Source organism: Pituophis catenifer, unplaced genomic scaffold (genome assembly GCF_029215685.1).
Source record: "Pituophis catenifer annectens isolate HBS135680 unplaced genomic scaffold, rPitCat1.0.hap2 SCAF_18, whole genome shotgun sequence".
Classification (NCBI taxonomy): Eukaryota; Metazoa; Chordata; class Lepidosauria; order Squamata; family Colubridae; genus Pituophis; species Pituophis catenifer.
Genome location: NW_027256898.1, coordinates 3,134,629 through 3,157,669, shown reverse-complemented (window position 1 = coordinate 3,157,669; position 23,041 = coordinate 3,134,629). Strand labels below are relative to the sequence as shown.

General features: G+C 44.6%; 2 protein-coding genes across 2 annotated transcripts; one reads left to right on the top strand and one right to left on the bottom strand.

Annotated features, from left to right (window-relative positions):
• Nucleotides 1-1,245: 1,245 nt before the first annotated feature.
• CALML6 (calmodulin like 6) lies at nucleotides 1,246-12,247 on the top strand (the record flags this gene model as incomplete). Its single annotated transcript, XM_070956281.1, has 5 exons — nucleotides 1,246-1,308; nucleotides 6,402-6,576; nucleotides 8,893-9,037; nucleotides 9,122-9,222; nucleotides 12,030-12,247. Coding segments are annotated over 5 exons (531 nt in total), but the record flags the coding sequence as incomplete, so codon positions are not given.
• Nucleotides 12,248-14,046: 1,799 nt separating this feature from the next.
• TMEM52 (transmembrane protein 52) lies at nucleotides 14,047-22,809 on the bottom strand. The gene is made up of 5 exons (XM_070956218.1): nucleotides 22,741-22,809; nucleotides 20,455-20,498; nucleotides 19,216-19,260; nucleotides 15,341-15,510; nucleotides 14,047-14,375 (listed from the first exon to the last, which is right to left on the bottom strand). The coding sequence occupies exons 1-5, from the start codon at nucleotides 22,807-22,809 to the stop codon at nucleotides 14,047-14,049; spliced, it is 657 nt and encodes a 218-aa protein (XP_070812319.1).
• Nucleotides 22,810-23,041: the final 232 nt, after the last annotated feature.

Sequence of the window (23,041 nt, the reverse complement as noted above, 5' to 3'; positions counted from 1 at the left end):
CTCGCTCTCTGTATCTCTCTATGTCTCTCTCTCCCTCTCTCGCCCCCTCTCTCCCTCTCTCCCTGTATCTCTCTTTCCACCTCTCTCTGTATCTCTCTCTTCACCTCTCTCTGTATCTGTCTCTCTCGCCCCTCTCTCCCTCTCTCTCTGTATCTCTCTGTCTCTGTCCTGGTCGCTTCTCCATCCCCCCACCATCGCCCTTACCTCTCCCAGGAGTGACTGGGAGGGGAGGGCGAGAGGTGGAGGCAGCCAGTGGTGGGATCACCTGACAGGGAGCCACAGCAGAGGGCCCAAAGTGCCACATGTGGCTCCGGAGCCACAGGTTGCTGACCCCTGCTCTAGGATTTCCTGCCTCAGCAGGGGGTTGGACTAGAAGACCTCCAAGGTCCCTTTCAGCCTTGTTATTCTGTTATTCCATCGTGTTCACCATTACAACTCGGTTGAAATTTTTTTTAGAAGCCGACAGTTCTCTAGCGAAAGTCTGGAGGGATCAAATCTATCGATCCCGGGGCCAGGGCAGGCAAACGCCTTCCGTCTTTGCAATCCTCTCTTGCACGGTCACGGCCTCCGATCCTCTAAACCAGCATCCAGACTGGAACATAACAAACCCGCGGGGGAATCGCAAGAGGCAGCGGATCAGAAAAGCAAAAGCTGTCCCTGCCAACACGCAGCCAGAAGGGAAAAGCTTTTAAGCTTGAGTGTTTACATGCCTCCGACTTCGGCGGCAAACTCCCTGGAAATCTGATTTTAGAAGGACCAGTGTTTCTTGCAAGGATCCTTGGATGCTCCCTTTGCAAAGAGGGGACCCCGAATAACCGGGTGGGGGGGGGAGAGTTTTATAAAAGTCGAAGGCTGAAAGGTGGCAAAACGTAGGGAACTGATTGGCTGTTGTGGCCCACCAGCAGTAGCAGATTTGGACAGTGAGGAGGTTGGGGAGGAACATGGGCCAGTCCTGGAGTCTGGGGAAGGCTCTGATGAGGGCTCTGCGTCGGAGGCAGAGAGGGGGCCAGGGCCGTCTGACAGTTGTCAGCTGCCTTCGGAGTCGGACATCAGTGAGGCAGACGAACAGCTGAAGCCTGTTCCCAGTGTGAGCTGCCAGGAGAAGGGAACAGCTAAGAAACAAAGGTCGACTCAGGAGTAAAGCCACAGGTGGACGGCGAATGGCCCCTCCCAGAGGGAATTAAAAAGGAGCGAAAGGGGAGTGGAGTTTTCAGGAGACAATTAGTTCGCTTAATTGGTTCGTGACTCTCCGAGACTCCTTGCCAAGTTTTGAAGATACCGGCCTGGCCGCTCTCCAAGCCAGATAAGGTCTGTGACTGTCAATTCTCCCTTGAAAGACTTTGCTGGAGGTGAATGAGAGGAATTCACAGTCACTTAATAAAAAGGGGGATTTTGTCGGGACAAGGAGTCCGCTTCGTGCTCTGGGGAAGCCTAGGTCAGAACATTGGCTGGCCAGTTTGGGAAAGCTGAGCAGATCCTTTATGTTCTCCGCCACGCAGCCTCTCCTCTGAAGGGGACGGCAGAGAGGAGATGATATGAGGCCGTTGGGTGCTCCCTCCCCCTTCCTCGCCGCTAAACGAGCCTGCCTGCCTGCCTGCCAGGCTTCCCAGCCACCCGAAAATGAGCATCGCCAACCAGCTAGAAGAGAAAGCAGGGAGACCACAGGCGTAGAATACCAGAGCCAGCACGAGAGCTATTTTTAGAACCTGGCAAATCAGATGAATGCACACGTGTCTCCCCCCCAACACTTGTGCCAGCCGATGCCATTGGGTTCAGCCCCTCCCTCGGCAGAGAGAGCCGCATGGGGAAGGGCCTTACGGAGGAGATAGGGTGGCCTACGGGACGGAGCTGAGGGTAGGAGGTGGGGTCACTCCCAAAGCTTCCCTTCTTCTCCTCCTCCTCCCACTCCTCCCTCTACTCTTCTTTCTTCTTCTTCTTCTTCTTCTTCTTCGTCTTCTTCTTCTTCTTCTCCTCCTCCTCCTCCTCCCATCCCTTTCTTCTTCTTCTCCTCCTCCTCCTCCTCCTCCTCCTTCTCCTTCTCCTTCTCCTTCCCCTATCCCTTTCTTCTTCTTCTTCTTCTTCTTCTTCTTCTTCTTCTTCTTCTTCTTCTTCTTCTTCTTCTTCTTCTTCTTCTTCTTCTTCTCCTCCTCCTCCTTCTCTTTCCCCTATCCCTTTCTTCTTCTTCTTCTTCTTCTTCTTCTTCTTCTTCTTCTTCTTCTTCTTCTTCTTCTTCTTCTTCTTCTTCTTTTCTCCTCCTCCTCCTTCTCTTTCCCCTATCCCTTTCTTCTTCTTCTTCTTCTTCTTCTTCTTCTTCTTCTTCTTCTTCTTCTTCTTCTTCTTCTTCTTCTTCTTCTTCTTCTTCTTTTCTTCTTCTTCTTCTCCTTCTCCTTCTCCTTCTCCTTCTCCTTCTCCTTCTCAATTTTTCAAATTTTGTTTGGAAGATTACAATACAAAGTCCCAAAGGGGGAAAAAAAAAATTAAGAGGCCAAAGAAAAGACCCTTAAGCAAAAACTGGACGGGAACATTTTTTTTAAAAAAAAATGCGAATTAAAAAAAAGAACGAAAAACATGTATTCTCCCCGCTACTTGAACACGGACAAATCTATTGCAACGATAATAGATTGCCAAAGCAGGCCCAACATGTATAAGATTCCCCGTCTGTTTGCAACCCAACCGACCATGTCATACGTTACATATATGAAAGAAAAAAATAAGCTCACAGGTTAAAGGAAAAAAAGTCAACGTGTTAAAGGAGCCATATTTCTGCTTTGGAGAGAAGGCAAAACGGCTTATTCGGAGAACATCCCTAGAACATCAGCCAAGATATTAGAAACAAGTCAGAATTTGCAGTTCAAATCCCTAGTACAGGTCTCCTTAGTTGGACTAGATGACCTCCAAAGTCCCTTCCAACTCTGTCACTGTTACATTTCCATATCACTTGGCATTGTCTCACTCAAGGGAGTAACCAGGCCAAAACAAAAAACAAAAAAAGAAGAGAGATTGTTAATACAGTTAGATAGCCCTCGATTTACGACCCCAACTGAGCCCAACATTGATGTTGCTAAGCGAGACAGTTGTTAAGCCAATGTTGCTCCCTTTTATGACCTTTCTTGCCATAGTCATTAAGCGAATCGCTGTTATGTTAGTAAGCCGGTCATTAAGCGAATCTGGCTTCCCTACCGACACCAGAAAAAAAGTGACTCGATGACCGTTTTTTCGCCCCTACGACCATTGCAGCATCCCCAACAGTCACGTGATCCAAATTCAGACGGCTGACTCGTACTTGTGACCATTGTGGTGTCCCAAGATCACGTGATTCTCCTTTTGAGGACTTCGGACGAGCGGCGTCGACGGAAGAAGCCGGATTCCCGTCGTATACAAATGGGTTGCCAACTTATCCGCTGCAGGGATTCGGGTGAACGACTGTGTCAAGGACGGTCGTAAAACGGGGCAACAAACCTCCCTTAAGAAATGTCTCACTTAGCAACAGAAATGTTGGGCTCTGTGGTGGTCATAAATCGAAGTACCTGTTTTGCTGGCTTTGCCAGGACATTTGAAAGAAATCAAGCCAATATATATATATATTTTTACCAGGGTTATTTTGTCACTTCCAGCCCACTTGGGGTGATATTTGAAATACACTTGCTCCGAAGAGATATCCTTATTTGGTGCACGGTTGATGGGGTCGGGGGCCCCAGGGACCCTCTCGCTATTTGGCGTGGGGTTCTGCAGCTCACTCTTGTTTAGAGACAAGAACAGGTGGCCGGCTGACGGTCGTCGTATCATTTCGTTTTGTCGTTTCGGCCATTAAAGAAGCCCAACTCTTTTTTTTTTTGCAATCTGTTTTTTTTTTCTTTTTTGGGGTGGGATGGGGGAGAGATCTCGATGGCAGGCGTTTCAAAAGGAAATCAATTCTCTGTTTAATTTTGGCCTCCGTTGTTATGAGGGTCTCCGCTTTGGCTGGAAAACTCCGGATGAGAGAAATTAACCGCGCTTCACTTTAAAACAGGAGCAGGTGGCTTTAGAATAGAATAGAATAGAATAGAATAGAATAGAATAGAATAGAATAGAATAGAATAGAATAGAGAATAGAGAATAGAATAGAACAGAATAGAATAGAACTAGAGAATAGAATAGAATAGAATAGAATAGAATAGAATAGAATAGAATAGAATAGAATAGAATAATTGGAATTGGAAATGAAAATGAAAATGAAAAGGTGAGAAGGGAGGGAGGGAGAAAGGAAGGGAGGGAGGGAGGAAATGGAAATGAGAAGAAGGGAAGGTAGGAAGGGTGGGAGTGAAGAAGGAAATGGAAATGAGAAGGAAGGAAGGGAGGGAGGGAGAAAGGAAATGGAAATGAGAAGAAGGGAAGGGAGGGAGGGAGGGGGAAAGGAAGGAAGGGAAGAAGGAAATGGAAATGAGAAGAAGGGAAGGGAGGGAGGAAGGGGAAAGGAAGGAAGGGAAGAAGGAAATTGAAATGAGAAGGAAGGGAGGAAGGCAGGGAGGGAGGAAATGGAAATGAGAAGGTGAGAAGGAAGGAAGAAAGGGAGGGAAGAAGGAAGTGGAAATCAGAAGGTGGGAAGGAAGATAGGAAGGAAGGAAGGAAGGAAGGAAGGAAGGAAGGAAGGAAGAGAGCTCCACTTTGCCCCCACCCCAAGCAAAGCAGATGCACCATTTCAATGCAAGACCCTCTACCCTCTTCACGTCTTAGCAGGGGCATTAAAACCAAATTCTTCCCCCATAAATAGGATCCTCCAGCTTTCATTCCCATAAAAGGCTACCAAGATCCTTTCTCCCCTGGGGTTAAAAGCCTCCTGCACTCTCTCTCTCTCCTTAACTCTACAAATGAGTAGCTTCTCCATCACTCCTGCCCGCATGTCCTACCTACCCCCATCACCAGTTAGTTGAAGGGCTCCAGCCCCGGGCGGAAAATACCAAGGAAATGGTAAGTTTCTAACCCAAGTTATCTCTGTAGAGGGACCTCAGGCTGCTCTGCTTGCGTGAAATTTGTGGGTCTTTAGTTTCCCGTTTGCTCGGTTTATATTTCCAAACAATTGGCAGATTTTCCTTTTTTAAAAAAATGAGATTTTTGTCCCTAAGTACGACAGCTGGAAGAGAAATGTCTGCAAAAAAATATTTCCCTTCATCCTTAGCCGGACGGCTGAATGGAGTTCTTTCGCCATACGATCCTCTTCGATTCTCTTATAAGAGAAACTCAGATAAATTTTATTCATCCCTTTGCCGAAGAAATTTCCTGATTTCTAAGCGTTGCTTCTCCCGAAGGATCAGGTTGTACCATTTTGTGCCTCTGTCTGTATGCAAAGGTCCAGGGGTCTGAAAACTTGTTCGAGTTGACTTAACTTCATAGATTTTTATTATAACTTTGTGACTACCGTAAATGTTTGATTTGACACTACAAAAAAAAAAAAAAGAGAGAGAGGAAAAGATGGCTAGAAAGGGAAAAGGCGCAGGGAAGAACGGATTAAAAAAAAGAAAAAGTGGATTAAAAGATGGCTAGTAAGGGAAAAGGCGCAGGGAAGAAGGGATTAAAAAAAAGAAAAAGTGGATTAAAAATATTGCAGTTGTTTGGAAAATGGGTGGACGAATAAAAAAGTTTTAGAAGGGTGCATTCGAATTCAAAAAACAAAGAAAACCCACAAGAATTTAGCAAAAGTGTGTGTGGGGGGGGGGGGGAAGTGATCGTTTTGCTGCTCCTAAATTTCAAATATATATTTTCCCTGCATTTTAGCATAAGGGGCATTCTGGTGTGTGAAGCACATATTTTTGTTTTTTAAAAAATGCTCCTAAATTTTTTGCATAATGCAACCCCACCTCTTTTTGCATAATTCCCTTTTGATATCTGTTTTACTTCCCCTTATTTCCAGGCAGGGCTGGGAATTACTGTATATTTCAGGTCACCTGGTCAATCAGTGGTGTTTCAAAATTTTTTACTACCGGTTCTGTCGGTGTCGCTTGGTGAGCGTGGCAGGAAAAAGATACTGTAAAATCTCCATTCCCTCCCCAATCCAGGGGAAGGATATTGCAAAATCTCCATTTCCTCACGATCAAGGAATAATGGATGGAAACTGAACAAGGAGAGTTTCAACCTGGAAATAAGGAGAAATTTTCTGACTGTGAGAACAAACAACCCATGGAACAGAAGTTGCCTTCGGAAGTTGTGGGAGCTTCATCACTGGAGGCTTTCAAGAAGAGACTGGGCTGCCCTCTGTCAGAAATGACGTAGGGTCTCCTACTTGGATGGGGGGTTGGACTAGATGACCTCCAAGGTCCCTTCCAACTCCCGTTAATCTGTAACGTAATCTGTAATCCAGCATCTCAGACAACCCAAAAACTACACTGTCTGACTTAACGTTCACGCCCGCTTGCTTCCCATCACAGGCAGGAACTCTAACGCCGGAGCAGATCACCGAATACAAAGGCATCTTTGAGATGTTTGACGAAGAGGGGAATGGCTTGGTGAAGACGGACGAGTTGGAAAGCCTCATGAGTTTGATCGGCATCAACCCCACCAAGAGAGACCTGGTCAACATGGCCAAGGATGTCGACAAAGACAGTAAGATGGCTGCCGTCCTAAAGAGTTGCCTTGGGTTCCAAAATAACCATTGGTGTCCTCCAGAATTTCGTGTCCTTCACGGTTCTCTAGATCCCTGTCTGATAATCTGGCTGTTAGAGCTTCTTTGCTAGGATTTTCAGGGGTTCCGTACGCAAGGACCCATCTTCCTGAGCCCTGCATATCCTTCTGTGGTTTCCTTCCCCCTCCCACAAGGAAAGACCTTCCTTCCTAGTTTCAGGAAATGGATTGCTTGTTTTTCTGGCTGATCTCCTTCCATTCCTGATGTTCTGACCTAGGCTTCCTGAAAGTATACAGCGCAATCTTAGTCCCGGCAAACCTCTTTTATTCATTCGGTTGTGAATTATTGCCATTCACAGTCCAAAAGGCTCCTCAAACAGTCTTTCAAGGGAATGTTTATAAACACCCACCTTATCTCCCTTGGAATTCTGCCAGAAAACTAATTGCTACACGCAGGACAAGGCCAAACTTAGCACAGAGTCAAACAGAACTTTTCCACAGCTTTAACCGAACAGATGAACGAATTGCTTCCTGCAAAAGCTCACGTCCCGTTTGCTCCTCTTTTATGTCTTATGGGAGGGGCCAATCATCTCCAAGCCTTACTCCCAAGTTGTCCCTGTTTTCTTAATTGTTCTTGTCTTCTGGCAGCCCCGCTGTTCTTCTGCCTTGCTGATGTCAGACTCCAGCGACTCCGGAGGCAGCAAAGAACTACCAGATAGCCTTGGCTCTCTCTTTGCCTCCGACGCAGAGCCCTCGTCAGAGTCTTTCCCAGACTCCAGGACTGGCCCATGTTCCTCCCCAGCCTCCTCACTGTCCGAATCTGCTGCCAGCTCTGCTGGCCGCTGGCGAGCCACAACCCTGATCACCTGAGTTGTATTTACAGCTTGACACAGCAACAACAGTCTGGCTGCAAACGAATGATTATGTAAATACTCAATTTCTTTTGGAAGAGGAAAATAAGTTTTTTTTTCCCCGCATTGTGACTTCTTTGAAGAAGTTTATGCAAATTTCATCTCATACAGAAGTTACTGGAAACTGTAGGGTGCACTGAGCCCCTTCCACTTCCCCTTCCCTTCCTCGTCCCCGGTGCTGAAGGGTTACAAAAAATAGATGACTTGCTTAATGGCGTTAAAGAAAATGGGAACTTTGGATTTTAATATTAATTTTAAAAAAAAAACAACAAACCAGAAATCACATTTGCAATAGGGCCCAAAGCCTTGCAGGCAGTTATTGGGGTGCAGATCTGCAGAAAGATTGATCGAACTGAGCACTGCTAACGTTATGCAGGATATTTTGTGGGATTCATGTTTAAAATCTCCTATGAGCAAAGCTCCACTCCTGGTGACGGTCTGTAACCCAAAGTTTATTATTGTGGTTTTCTGACGGGTTTCGTTTTCTTTTGCTCCCGGTTGACCCGCTCAAAATTTCCTGGTGGTCTCCCATCCTCCTGACTTCTCTTCATTTTTGAGGTGAGCCATAAACTGAGATCAGTCGTAACAGCCTTACAGTAGGCTTAATATTCCTTTCTGTTCCATCTAAGGGACCTCAGGACGTTGCTGGTCACCCTCCTGCCTTCTTCTGAGTCCCCAAATCTTTGTGGGAAGACTCCGTCTCTGGCTGCAGAAAAAAAGATGACAGCCCCCCCCCCAAAATAAAGTCAATTGGGAGCAAGTCTAGAATAGAATAACAGAGTTGGATGGGATCTTAGAGGTCTTCTAGTCCAACCCCCTTCTTAGGCAGGAAACTCTACACCACTTCAGACAAATAGTTATCCAACCTCTTCTTAAAAACTTCCAGTGTTGGAGCATTCACAACTTCTGGTGGCAAGTGGTTCCACGGGTTAATTGTTCTCGTTTGACAGGAAATTTCTCCTTAGTTCTAAGTTGCTTCTCTCCTCAATTAGTTTTCACCCATTGCTTCTTGTTCTGCATTCAGGTGCTTTGGAGAACAGCTTGACTCCCTCTTCTTTGGGGCAGCCCCTGAGATATTGGAAGACTGCTCTCATGTCTCCCCTAGTCCTTCTTTTCATTAAACTAGACATGCCCAGTTCCTGCAACCGTTCTTCATATGTTTTAGCCTCCAGTCCCCTAATCCTCTTCGTTGCTCTTCTCTGCACTCTTTCTAGAGTCTCCACATCTTTTTTTTTTTATATCATGGTGACGAAAACTGCATACTGAATTCCAAGTGTGGCCTTACCACGGCCTTATAACGTGGTCTTCACCCTTCACGTGAGCTGAAGAATCTATGCAGAATCTTTCTATGCAGATTTGACTTCTTGTGGTCTCTTTTTTCCTCCAGAAAAAGGCACCTTCAACTGTGATGGGTTTCTGGTGTTGATGGGCATCTACCACGAGAAATCGAAAAACCAGGACGAGGAACTCCGAGCCGCCTTTAAAGTCTTCGACAAAGAACACAAGGGCTACATCGAGTGGGACACGCTCAAGTAAGCAGCCAAAAGGCCTGAGGTGGAGCCTCAGGTTTATAAGGGGTAATTCGAGCCTTCTCGTGTTTTCTGCCCTTTTTAAAGATATGTGTTGATGAACGCCGGAGAACCGCTGGACGAACATGAAGCTGAACTCATGATGAAGGAAGCCGACAAGGACGGGGATGGGACCATTGACTACGAAGGTATTGGAAGCGTAATGGTGCAGTGGTTAGAGTGCGGTACTGCAGGCTACTTCAGCTGACTGCCGGCTGCCTGTAGTTTGGCAGTTCGAATCTCACCAGGCTCAAGGTTGACTCAGTCCTTCCGAGGTCGGTAAAACGAGGAGCCAGATTGTTGGGGGCAAAAGGCTGATTCTGTAAACCTTTTAGTGGGTAAAATGAATCCTTCCTTCCTTCCTTCCTTCCTTCCTTCCTTCCTTCCTTCCCTCCCTCCCTCCAGTGATTAGAATGCAGTATTGCAGATTAACTCTGCCCAGTGCCAGCAGTTCAATCCTGACCAACTGGCTCAAGATTGACTTAGCCTTCCATCCTTCCGAGGTTGGTAAAACGAGGACCTAGATTGTTGGGGGCAATAGTCTGACTCTGTAAACTGCTTAGAAAGGGGCCGTAAAAGCATTGTGAAGTGGTATATAAGTCTAAGTGCTATTCCTTCCTTCCTTCCTTTCCTTCCTTCCTTCCTTCTCTCCCTCCCAGTGGTTAGAATGCAGTATTGCAGGCTAACTCTGCCCACTGCCAGCAGTTCGATCCTGACTGACGGCTCAAGATTGACTCAGCCTTCCATCCTTCCGAGGTCGGTAAAACGAGGACCCAGATTGTTGGCGGCTGACTCTGTAAACCGCTTAGAGGGGGGCTGTAAAAGCACCGTGAAGCGGTATATAAGTCTACGTGCGATTGCTATATTGCTATAATCCCCGGCCGACATCCGATGACGTGAGCCAAAAAGGTTGCCTTGAAGAACGTACAGTTTAAGACTCAGTTGTAGGTAAATCGAGATGGCACGATTATTTTAATTTATTGAAAACGAGACTAATTTATTAAAAGCTCCCGGAATGGATAAAGACAATTCCTGGCCTGCAGGTCGACAGTCTAAAATGGTCTCGACACGAAAGGAAAGAGGATAGGGAGCGAGGAAAGGAAAGTGCTAATTCTGAACATTGAAAAGGTAACAGGGCTGGTAAATAAGAGATCAAGATCATATGGATACACGTGTGCAGTTTTCATGGCAATCATATGACAATACTGTGAAGGCAACTTCTCCCATCTCCCAGTTACAGTGGTTTAGAATTAAAAGCTCTTGCTTCTCCAAGCTGCCTGTCAGAATTATCTTCCTCTGGAAGAATTTAGATGCTGGCTTGTTATAGATTAAGATGCTGGTTTGTTGATTTAGATGCTGGCTTGTTACACTGTTGAGAAACTGTTAATGCTGCACATTTGTTCCTCCATTTTAAACTTAGTTCCATCTTCCAGCGCCATCTTTGCACCTAGCTGGGCTGGTAGACTTAACTTTTAAAAATTAAGAGTCACAAACAAGTTACAGCATCTGCCTATGTTTGCCAAAAACAAGTTGATTAACTGCCTGTTTTATCTGATGCCAAAGATAGGAACAGTCTCCCCCACGAGATGTCTTGAAGGTTCAAATCCCAGAATTCTCCCGCAGCCTGGTTAAAAAGCTGAGCATAAAAAGATGGAATTGGGAAATTATAGAGAAAGCCACGAAAGCAAACAGGCCCGCCATGCCTCCAATTGTCCACTAGACGGCGCCATCTGGATTAAAAACTGATTCACCTACTATAGCAAAATAAATTTATTTATTTTGCAATTAAACACATTGGCTTGGATTTTCACCTACTCTCTTATTCTGAGATTTCTTTGCCGTTTGATTTCACGCTGCTTTTAACTTCTTTATTTTTTTTATTTTATTTTATACAATTTATATACCACCCTATTCCCGAAGGACTCAGGGCGGTGAACAGGCACAAGATAAAAATACATCATACAAAAGTTAAAAAACCAATTAAAAGTACATTAAATAATTTTGGCCCAAAAAACGAATTTAAAAACACCCAATTTATATAAAACTAAAAGCAAATTAAAAGGGAGAGTCAAGCCAGGCCAGCCTGCTGGAATAAAAATGTTTTGAGGGCGCGGCGGAAAGTGCGTAAATCTGGGATCCTCCGTATCTCCGGGGGGAGCTCATTCCAGATGGTTCTGAGTTGGTTAACGGAGTCAGTGGGGGGTTTCAAATTTTTTTACTACCGGTTCTGTGGGTGTGGCTTGGTGGGGGGGGGTAATGTGACTGGGTGGGCGTGGCCAACTTTTTTTTTTTTTACTTTTAAAAGCATTTTTTCTACAACCTCTTTGGCCGAAGAGGTTGCAGAAAAAAAATGCTTTTAGAAGCCTTTGACGATCAGGCAACTCAGCTGGGATCATCAGAGGCTTTTAAAGGCATTTTTTTTCCCCACAGCCTCTTCAGTCAAAGAGGTTGTAGAAAAAAATGCTTTTAAAAGCCTCTGATGATCCCAGCTGAGCCGCGCGATCACCAGAGGCTGTTTTTTTAACTTTTAAAAGCATTTTTCCGGCTGAAAAGGTTGTATAAAAAATGCTTTTAAAAGTAAAAAAAACAGCCTCTGATGATCGTGCGGCTCAGCTGGGCATGGAGCTGTCAGAGAGAGAGAGACAGAGGCAGAGTCTGGGTCGTCCGTCAGCCCTCAGACAGAGAGTCAAAAGCCCCCAGGTCTGGAGGTGGCTGATGAGGAAGAGGAGGAATAGCTGGGTCCAGTGCCTGACGTGCGGATGCACAGAATGCAGAGGAGAGGAGAGCAGTGGAAATCTATGGGCCGGTCCTTGGGACGGAAAAGCCACCACTGCTAACGAAGGCTCCACCCTAGTATCCTGTCAACGTGTTTGATGGCAAGGAAGGACGGACACGGGTTAAAAACAAAAAAGGAAATTTCTACCTTCTTGCTCTAGCTTTGTTTTTTCCTTCCTAGAATTTGTGGCCATGATGACAGGCGAATCCTTCAAACTGACTCAGTAAGACCTCCGAGAAACTTTCCGGTTTCATCTCTCCTATCTGCTTTCTCTTCCTCCTGCGATGTCACGGGGGTGGCGGTAAAAGACCGTGGCAGAACCTGGACATCAAACAGCAATGCGTAAAGTCACAGCAAGAGTCTTGTGAAAGTTGTGAGAGGCATGAAACAAAACCTACTTGAGCCGAGACTACAGGATTTCAAACCTTTAGTAGCCACATTTGGACAGAATGTTTTACCCTCGTTGAGTTTTTGTCAATAAAGCCTGTGTCAGATTTAACACACAAGGTTTTTTGGGGGGGAAAAACTGGACGACACTTGGTACTCTGTACACAACACTAGTGTGTTCTTTGAAACTCCTGAGGAGTTGTGCAAAAAAGAACATCACAACTTCTGCTAAGCTGTAACCTGGTTTGTTAGGACTTCCTAGCCCGCTGGATTGTATGAGGCTGCCATTTTGGTATTCGCTTAACCGATGCCTCGCTTAGCCAGACAAATTTTGGGCTCAATTGTTGGTCGTAAATCGAGGACTACCTCTCCTGCGAAACGGGGGCATACTCCAGAGGCAATGAATGATTCAAATAGAAAAATAACACAGCAAAACACACCCATTCCTTAAAGGTGACAAATATTAGAGACTTATTTCAGATTCGTTTTCAGCTATGGATGAAAAATTAGATCAATGGGGGGAAAAAAAACAAAACTATTCAGCGGAGTATTTATATAAGGAATTCTCCCAATAGGTTGACCTTCTATATACAACACATACAAACAGAGAATGATATACATAAACATTTTTTTAAAAACGAATTACCTAAAATACAAAATGCTTCGTGGTTTCAGCAGAATATTGCTAGATTCAAAATATTTTTGTAAAAAAATCTATGGTTTCTTGGCGAAAAGACGGGCACCGTTCTTTTTAAATCCGCAGCAGGAACTCGAAATGTCCCAACGCAGAATTCACATTCCAATGGGACACGGCAATCGTCTTGGGAGGAGGAGACTAGGAAATCGGGGGCCGCAAACACCGAGAAACTACGGTATATTCCTGGTTTGGATTTAGGATTTTTTTAAAAAAATGGAACTTTGGCCTTTCGCCAAAAGAATTTCCAACACCTTGGTACCTTGGAAAATACTGCCCAAGTCTATCAAAAGAAGAACGTAGGAAATTTTTTTAAAAAACGGGCCCTGGGTTCAAGCTTGGCCGTTACATAGCAACGAATCCCCATCTTTCAGCAATTTGCTAGAAAATCCAGTCTTCCACAGAAGAAAGAGAGATTAAATCTGTACTGTGCTCCCCCCGATGGCAGGGTGTGGGGTAGAGAGACCCTTCAATCCCCTTTAAATCCAGCAGGCAGACATTTTTCTGCTAATCCAATGCATTCAAAGCAGCTGAACCTCTAAGGCAGAGGTCTGCAACCTTAAACACTCAAAGAGCCATTTGGACCCGTTTCCCACAGAAAAGAAAACACCGGGAGCCACAAAACACTTCCCGTGCCTGACTATTTCTTGAGCGGCCGCAAAACTAGCATATGTAGTTGAATTAAACGTTCTGTTTTCTTCTGAAACTTTTCTTTTCTTGGATTTATCCATGGTCGGCCTACCCGGGGTTGAAAAGCTCAATAAATCACATGCCGGCGGGTGTCGCACATTGGCGGTTGTGAGGCCTATTTTGAGTGACAGGGAGCCGCAGCAGAGGGGTGAAAGAGCCACACGCGGCTCCAGAGCCGCAGGTTGCTGACTCTTGCTCTAAGGGTAGGGGGGGGGCCTGTCATCCCCAAAGCTTTATTTTTCACCTTGGATACTTCAGACACGGAGGGGTGAGTGGGGAGCAAGGATCTGATTTCCACTTCCTCGAAAAGTCCAACGGTACTCAGAAAGCGGCAGGAGACACTGGATCCAAACACCGATGATCAAATTTCCCTTCTCCACCGCGACTTCGGTCCGTATTCTCCCTGTTCCCCTATCGAAGAGACCGCTATGACTGCTCGGGGGAGGAAGTACCGGTAGACGCGTCCCCCGGGTTCTCTTGCGCCTCCATGGGGCAGTTTTGGGATGATCCAAGCAACCTGGGAGTTTCGTTCCGCTCCCTCGCCGAGGCTGCCGGTTCACAGGCACCGCCGTCCGGTTTCTGGCCCGCTGACGGAGCCTCGTCGTGAGGCTTGGACATCCGGATGGCCTCATCGTAGGAGGGGGGCATCTCTATGGCATAGAGGCTGTAGGCTGGAGGACAAGCCGTGTTCCTATCTGGGTCTCCAAAAGGCAGTGAGAGGGAGACGTTGGGAGGGTACTGGAGGGAGCTGTATGCTGTAAAAAACAACGAAGCAGAAAGATTAGGCTGTCCTCCAGTATTTTATTTATTCATTTATTTTTATTTTTAATACAAGAAAATGTACAGGGCCGTCCAATTCCCTCTTTTTTTTCCTAATTTTATTTTATTTTAGTACAAATAATCCATTTTACATTAAACAGTGCGTCGTCTGGGTAACAATGTTTGTGCAATAACAGTTAAAATTTACGATCATATTCATTATGTAATCTATTTTTAACTTAATACCAATACATTAAATATCTAATACTTTACGTCTACTTTTTAATTTGCTTAACTCTATTAATTCTATTAACTATTTTCTATATTTTACTCGTCCACTTTTATTTCTAATGTTTATATTTGTCCTCTAACCATCGATAACATGTTTCCCATGTTGCATAATAACCAGTTTGTTCTTTCTCTTTCATTGCCTTTCATTAATCTATTCATTTCCGCACATTCTAATATTTTCCTTATCATATTCTTCTCTGTAGGAATCTCTTCACTTTTCTAGTTTTGTGCGGATACAATTCTAGCTGCGGTTATTACATGAATAATCAAATATACATTTTCTTTCCCTCTGAGCGACTCTGCTGAAAGCTGAAAATGAGAAGAATAGAAAAGCAATATAGTCTTCAGCTCCCGACCACAACTGAACGCAACATTTCCTCGTTGCTAAGCGAGACAGTTGGTCCGTTGAATTTTGACCGGTTTTATGACCTTTCATCCCACCTTTGTTAAGTGAATCATGACAACGGTTAGGTTAGCCACCCGGTCGTTAAACAAATCGGGCTTCCCCTTTGATTTGGCTTGTCGCCGCTACCAGTTCGCCTGAACAGGTCCGAACCAGCTGAATACCAACACTGAATTTTGCTCATTTGACCGTGGAGTATGTTCATGCCTAAAACTCCGGATTTTTAGAGAATGCCAGAAAAAGAGAAGCCTGTCAGGGTTGACTTACAGGTAACCGTGCTGTGGGCGGTGCTGTCATGCTCCATGGGGATGACGGTCAGGTCGTGCGCATGGGGCGGGAAGGTTTGGCGCAGGGGCTGCTTGGTGCGGCAGCAGAATTTGGCACAGCTGGCTCCGATCCCGCACATCAGGAGCAGGAAGACGGTGAGCAGGATAAGCCTGCGGGGTGAAAATGGGAAAAGTCAGTGAATGGGATTACAAAGAGAAGGGGAGGGAGGGAGGGAGGGAAGGAAAAAAGATGGGAGGAAGGTAGGAAGGAGAGAAAGAGAAGGAAGGAAGGAAGGAAGGAAGGAAGGAGAAAGAAAGCAGGAAGGAGGGAGGAAAGAAAGAAGAAAGGAAGGGTAAAAGAGGGAGGGAGTGAAGGAATAAAAGAGAAAGGGAAGGAGGTAAACAGGAGAGAGGGAGGAAGGCAAAGACAGAAGGAAGGAAGGGACGAAGAAGGAGAGATAAAGCAGGAAGGAGGTAGGAAAGAAAAAAGAAGGGTAAAAAAGGGAGGGAGGGAAGGAATAAAAGAGAGAGGGAAGGAGAGAAAACCGGAGAGAGGAAGGCAAAGACACAAAGAAGGAAAGAAGGACGGAAGGAGGGAGGGAAGGAAGGAGAGGGAAAGCAGGAAGGAGGGAGGAAAGAAAGAAAGAAGAAAGAAAGGGTAAAAGAAGGAGGGAGGGAAGGAAGGGATAAAAGAGAAAAGGAAGGAGAGAAAGCAGGAGAGAGGGAGGAAGGCAAAGAGATTTTTTACGCACATGTGTATGTGCACGCACGTCTCCCGCTCCCACCAATTACCAATTAAGTCCTAAAAAGAACTCTCATAAAACTTTTGAACTATTAAGCAATCTGTTCATCGGGCAGTAACGCAGATCGGCAAAAGACAAAAAGAACAAAAAAAGAAAAAAAGAAAACGGGCACTCAGAAAGTTAGGGATTTAACATTTCTAGGTAAAACATTGCCCAAATCCTTAATGATTCACACAAAAGAACCACCCTTTGTAACGTTATCATCTGACTTCTGTTTCTTAGGCCAAGTAATATATACTACTCAAAAACCAGCTGCAGACCAGCTGCCTGTAATTACTGCAGGTTCGAATCTCGCCAGGGCTCAAGGTTGACTCAGCCTTCCATCCTTTCTAAGGTAGGTGAAATGAGGACCCAGTTTGTGGGGGCAATAAGCTGACTTTGTATAAATATACAAAAGGATGAAGGCTATTGCTGAGCACATTGTAAGCCGCCCTGAGTCTCCGGAGAAGGGCGGCATATAAATCAAATTAAAATAAATAAATAAATAAAGGGAACACAAGCAGAAGACATCCGAGATCTGAATGAATGAAATAGCCTTATTAAATACTTGGTTCGTTACATACAGTAGTTTTGTGTTCCCCTTAGTTGTTTGAGCGGTGTATAAACTACTGTACGTAAAGAACAAAGTATTTAATAAGGCTATTTCATTCATTCAGATCTCGGATCTGCTTGTGTTCCCTTTATTTTTTTTTTGAGCAGTATATACATTGCAGCTTGAATGAATGACCTGATTTTCCTCGCCCAGGATGGCAGCAACACGAAACTGGGAAGCCAGTTGGTTGCTTCACTTATGCGGTTTCTGCAAATTAGTGGCTGAATGCAAACAAGCCGTCGTATTTCATCGCCTTAAAAACACGATTCCTGTTGTTTTATTCTTTCAAAATTCCCCGGAAGCAGCAGAGAGAAGTAGGTGGAAACCTGACCTCATCCTGAAATATGCCAAACATCCCCCAAAAGCCAAGTCAGAATGAGTCGAAGGGCCTGCCCCGCGCTTGACTTCTTCCACCAACAAAACCCGGTCATCTGAATCACCGCAAAGAGGAAAATCCGCCCACTTTTTTTTTTCCGGGTGCGGCAAACTTCTCAAGTTTCTAACAGCCCAGGATGTTGACCCACAAACTTGGTGTGTTGTTGAGTCACACACACCCTCAGCAGGCAGGAATTTTGGCAAGAATTGAGAAGAGAACCGATGAATTCATCCGAAGAACAAAGGCGGAGGAGGACGGGCCCTAGAAGAACCAAATCGTTTTTTGCTTTTGTTTTTTTGCCTTTAATTGTTCACCTCTGGGATCGTCCCGACTAACAGAGAGGGTTAGCGTAGTCTCTGCTCCTGCCCAGGTTGAGGGTACTACAAATCTCAACATTCCCAGCCATTACTATACTGTAATTCCACCATAGAGTAGTGGACAAAATTGTGGAAACCTTTTGGAAAAGTTGTATTTTTTGAGGTTTGATGGCTAATAACATCACTCTTTTTTTTTTTTTTTTTGGAGTTTCAAGATCATCCTATTCCACTGCTGGAATGGCCTGGGAATAGCCCAGATCTTCACCCAATTGAAAATCTGTGGATTTTCCGACTAAAGAAACTGGTTAGCCAGAAGCGACCCAGCAATAAAACCCAGTTAATAGAAGCCATCATTCAATCTTGGTTCCACATTATAACAGCTGCAGAACTCAAAGACTTGGTTCCCTCCATGGGAAGATGTTGTAAGGCCGTCATTCATGCTAAAGGTTACCCAATTAAGCATTAACTGACATGGGGATCATTTTTGTATATCTCGTTTCATCTATGGTGATCATTTTTGTATATCTCGTTTTTTTTTCTACGTGTTTCACTTTTCTCCTTTGTAACTGCTATTCTAATGGCAAATCCTTCATAAAAATTATGGCATTACATTCTTGATTAAATACTCTTTCCATGGATATATAAATTTTATAGGGTACTACTCCAAAATAAAGTGGTGTTATGAATTTTTAGAAAATACACTTTTCCCAAAAGGTTTCCACAATTTTGGCCAGTAGAATAGAATAGAATGGAATGGAATGGAATGGAATGGAATGGAATGGAATGGAATGGAATAGAATAGAAGAGAAGAGAATAGAATAGAATAGAATAGAATAGAATAGAATAGAATAGAATATTGGAATGGAATGGAATAGAATAGAATAGAATAGAATAGAATAGAATAGAATAGAATAGAATAGAATAGAATAGAATAGAATAGAATAGAATAGAATAGAATATTGGAATGGAATGGAATGGAATGGAATAGAATAGAATAGAATAGAATAGAATAGAATAGAATAGAATAGAATAGAATAGAATAGAATAGAATAGAATAGAATTTTTTATTGGCCAAGTGTGATTGGACACACAAGGAATTTGTCTTGGTGCATACGCTCTCAGTGCACTACTGCAAATCAATTTGTAGGTTTGCCTGAATCTCTGTGTATGTAGGGATACTTCTACGCAAACATAAACACAGAAATATATACCCCTTTTTCTACTCTAATGCAGGTAGTCCTTGACTTACAACCATTTGTTTAATATCCAGAGTAACGACACTGAAAAAAAAGTGTCTCATACACATTTACATTCACACAATCAAAAATTCAGATGCTTGGCTTGGTACTTATGACGGTTGCGATGCCCCCGAGGTCACGTAATCACTTTTGGGGACTTTCCGAGAAGCAAAGTCCATAGGGAAGCCGAGATTCACTTAACAACCGTGGGACAGGGATTGACTTAACAACTGTGGCAAGAAAGCCCGTAAAATGGGCCAAGACCCACTTTTAAACCAATGTCAACAGTGGCAAGCACCACCACCCCTCCCCAAATATAGAGGCAGCCCCCCAACTGGAAAAGACTATTTTGCCAGCTAAGTCTCCTTCTGGAGACATTTTAGCACCCTCTGAGAGACATCCAGGATTGAGTTTGAATTTCGGCGACCTGTTGCTGAAACAAAAGACGCTTCAGGAACAATTAAAAAAATAAAGAAATAATTAATTAATAATTAATTATAATTAATTAATTAATAATTAATAAATAAATAAATAAATAAATACAACTTACCAAACGTACCACAAGCTTGTCCAGCTGGACCCTTGTTCGGAACATCTGCAAGGGAAGGAAGTCACTGATCAATCATCAAATCACTTGATCCAGCTCACACACACACAGGTAAGAACCTGATCCAGCGCACCCACAACAAATAAGAAAAAGGCAGGCCGATTTTGTTCACTTTCAATTTGGAGGCGAGTAACTGGAAGGTAGAAAACCTCCAGGGAGGTCCAACACAGTTCTAGGCTGCATCAACAGAGGGAATAGAATCAAGATCACATGAAGTGTTGAGACCACTTTATAAGGCCTTGGTAATAAGGCCACGCTTGGAATCCTGCATCCAGTTTTGGTCGCCACGATGTCAAAAAGATCTGGAGACTCTAGAAAGAGTGCAGAGAAGAGCCACAAAGAGGATTAGGGGACTGGAGGCTAAAAGATATGAAAAGCGGTTGCAGGAACTGGGGATGTCTAATTTAATGAAAAGAAGGACTAGAGGAGACATGATAGCAGTCTTCCAATATCTCAGGGGCTGCCCCAAAGAAGAGGGAGTCAAGCTATTCTCCAAAGCACCTGAGGAGGGTAGGACAAGAAGCAACGGGTGGAAACTAACCAAGGAGAGAAGCAACCTAGAACTAAGGAGAAATTTCCTGACAGTGCGAACAATTAATCCGTGGAACAACTTGCCACCAGAAGTTGTAAATGCTCCAACACTGGAAGTTTTTAAGAAGAGGTTGGATAACCCTTTGTCTGGAGTGGTGTCGGGTTTCCTGCCTAAGCAGGGGGTTGGACTAGAAGACCTCCAAGGTCCCTTCCGACTCTGTTATTCTATTCTAACACCACCTTGTAAGTATTTGAAAGGTATACCCAGGTAGTTCTTGACTTATAGCCATTCGTTTAGTGACCAAAGTTCCAACGGCACTGAAAAACATGGCTTGTGGCCAGTTTTCAGACTTACGACCGTTGCAGCATCCCCATGATCAAAATTCAGACGCTTGGCAGGTAACTCGTATTTATGACCGTCGCAGTCTCCTGGGGGGGGCAGGTGTCATGTGAGCCTCTTTTGTGGCCTTCTGACAAGCCAAGTCAACGGGGACTTAACAACTGAAGTGATTCACTTAACCACTGTGGCAAGATAGGCCCTAAAATGGGAGCAAAACTCAGTTAACAACCGAAGTTTTGGGCTCAGTTGTGGTCGAAAGTGGAGGACTCCCTGGGTACCTTCTTAAAGATGATAACTTAAAATTGACTTACTGTTGGTGGCCGCTGCAGAGGATCTCACAAAAGGAAGGCACAGCCTGGTGGAGAGGATGGAAAAATAGAATATTTAGCACAGGAAAAGGAAGACAAGAGGGCAAATCCTGAATCCTAATTTGGTGGCTCTTAAAAATAGACAGCGGCTAAAAAAAAAACTCTTTGTTAATCTGATGGATTTGAGAACCAGACTCAAGCAGTACAGGACTAATCATCCACGACTCAGATCTCCCTGAGCGGTTCACAAAATTATACCCTGATATTCAAGATTTCCTGCCTTGAGTTCTTGAATTAATTACTTTCTGGATTTACAGAGTGACCCGAGGAGAGTTTCAATTCATATTGAATGGAATGGAATGGAATGGAACAGGATGGGATGGGATGGGAGGGGAGGGGAGGGGATGGAAGATAGAAGAATTCATGACTTGCATCTATTCTTGGAATAGAGTAGAGTTGAGTGGAGTGGAGTGGAATGGAATGGAATGGAATAAATAGAATAGAATAGAATAGAATAGAATAGAATAGAATAGAATAGAATAGAATAGAATAGAATAGAATAGAAATATGAGAGTTGGAAGGGACCTTGGAGGTCTTCTAGTCCAACCCCCTGCTTAGGCAGGAAACCATATAGTACCATTATTGAGGGATTGAGTTCAACCAATAATTCAAACAAACCCTCAAGAACAAGCCAAAGTTAAATTCAACCAAGCATCCTTCACAAATGCAGATGCTAAAGCCCAATGTTTTTCAACCGCTTGAAGATATGCGCAGACCTCAACTCCCATTGGCTGCTTGAAGAGATGTGGACTTCAACTCCCAGAATTCCCCATGCCTGGGGAATTCTGGGTAGTTGACGTCCCACACAAATCTTCAAGCAGCCCAGGTGGAGATACCCTGCTGCATTTGGCTTGAGGACAAACTCAAAAAAAAAACCCAAAAAAAACCAAAAAAAAAAACCACAACACAGTTGTGTGAACACAACACATACGCACTGCTGGACTTCAATACAAAACATTGGAAAGCAGGTTTGTTCTGGACTCATTCTGACTGGAAGTTCTTCCCTAACCGGAGATCTGCTTGACAACAAAGAAAAAAAAAATCTGCTGTCATTCACTCAACCTGAAATGCACGTTCTTCACCGCTCTACCAAAATAAGACTAAAGAGACGGACTATTGAAAGTATTTATTCAACTTTGGACTATAAACTCATTTATTGCAACCGGGGGTGGGGGGGGGGTGGGAGTGCCTTAGGATTGTCCAGCAAAACACACACAGCTCGGCTAAAAAAAAAAACCAGCAATTTTTCCAAATTTTTAGGATTTTCATCAAGGCTAGTCAAACCTGCAAAAATCTAAAGGGTTTTTTTTAAAAAAAATAAAATAAAGCTTTTGTATGAAACGAAATCACAGGCTGATTTACCGATTACAAATTTCCGATTCAGGACAGGGAGGGAGGGAGGCAGGTGGATTGGCCAAGCTGTGAATTATTCCCAAAATCAGAATGGAATATCGGTTTGGATTTAACCAATGGGTCTCCAGGATGGAGAAAAAGAAAAGAAAAGAAAAGAAAAGAAAAGAAAAGAAAAGAAAAGAAAAGAAAAGAAAAGAAAGAAGGAAGGAAGGAAGGAAGGAAGGAAGGAAGGAAGGAAGGAAGGGAGAAAATGAAAATGAAAAGGTGAGAAGGAAGGGAGAGAGGGAGAAAGAAAGGGAGGAAGGGAGGAAATGGAAATGAGAAGGTGGGAAGGAAGGAAGAAAGGGAGGGAAGAAGGAAATGGAAATGAGAAAGAAGGAAATGGAAATGAGGGTGGGAAGAAAGGGAGTGGAAATCAGAAGCTGGGAAGGAAGGAAGGAAGGAAGGAAGGAGAAAGAGAAGGGGAGGGAGGAAGGAAAGAATAATAGGAAGGAAGGAAGGAAGGAAGGAGAAAGAGAAGGGGAGGGAGGAAGGAAAGAATAATAGGAAGGAAGGAAGGAAGGAAGGAAGAAAGAAAGAAAGAAAGAAAGAAAGAAAGAAAGAAAGAAAGAAAGAAAGAAAGAAAGAAAGAAAGAAAGAAAGAAAGAAAGAAAGAAAAGCATTGAAGGATGTCAGATTTAAGCCCGCTCCCCTCCCATTTTTTTTCCCCGGGACTCTAATAAACCAAGTTTGCTTTTACAGATCGGATTCCTGGTTCCCAAGAGACGCAGCCCCTTGGGATGGACCCGGGGGGTTTGGCGGGTCGTGAGAAGCCGGCTTCCTCCCTCCCACCTGAAGCATCCTCCGAGAGGCGCCTGGGACTTGAAAGCCACTCACCTGCGCCCCGAGGGCGGCTGCCAAGAAGGGGAAGGAAGAGCCCGGGCTGGCTCGGCGGGGGGAAGCCATGGGGCCCGATCCGAGGCAGCCTTTGTCTCGGACACCAGCCCAGAGCGCCGCCGATCGCGCAGGGGAGCCACGCAGCCCGAGCGGACAAAAAAAGAGGAGGCGGCGCCCGCTTAGCCAAGGGTATTCCTCGGCCAGGAGCCACGCCCCCTCCCTGCCTCGGCCACGCCCCCTCCCTGCTTTTCCCCCACCCCCACCCACCCACCCACCCACCCAGCCCCCCCCCCCACGCCGG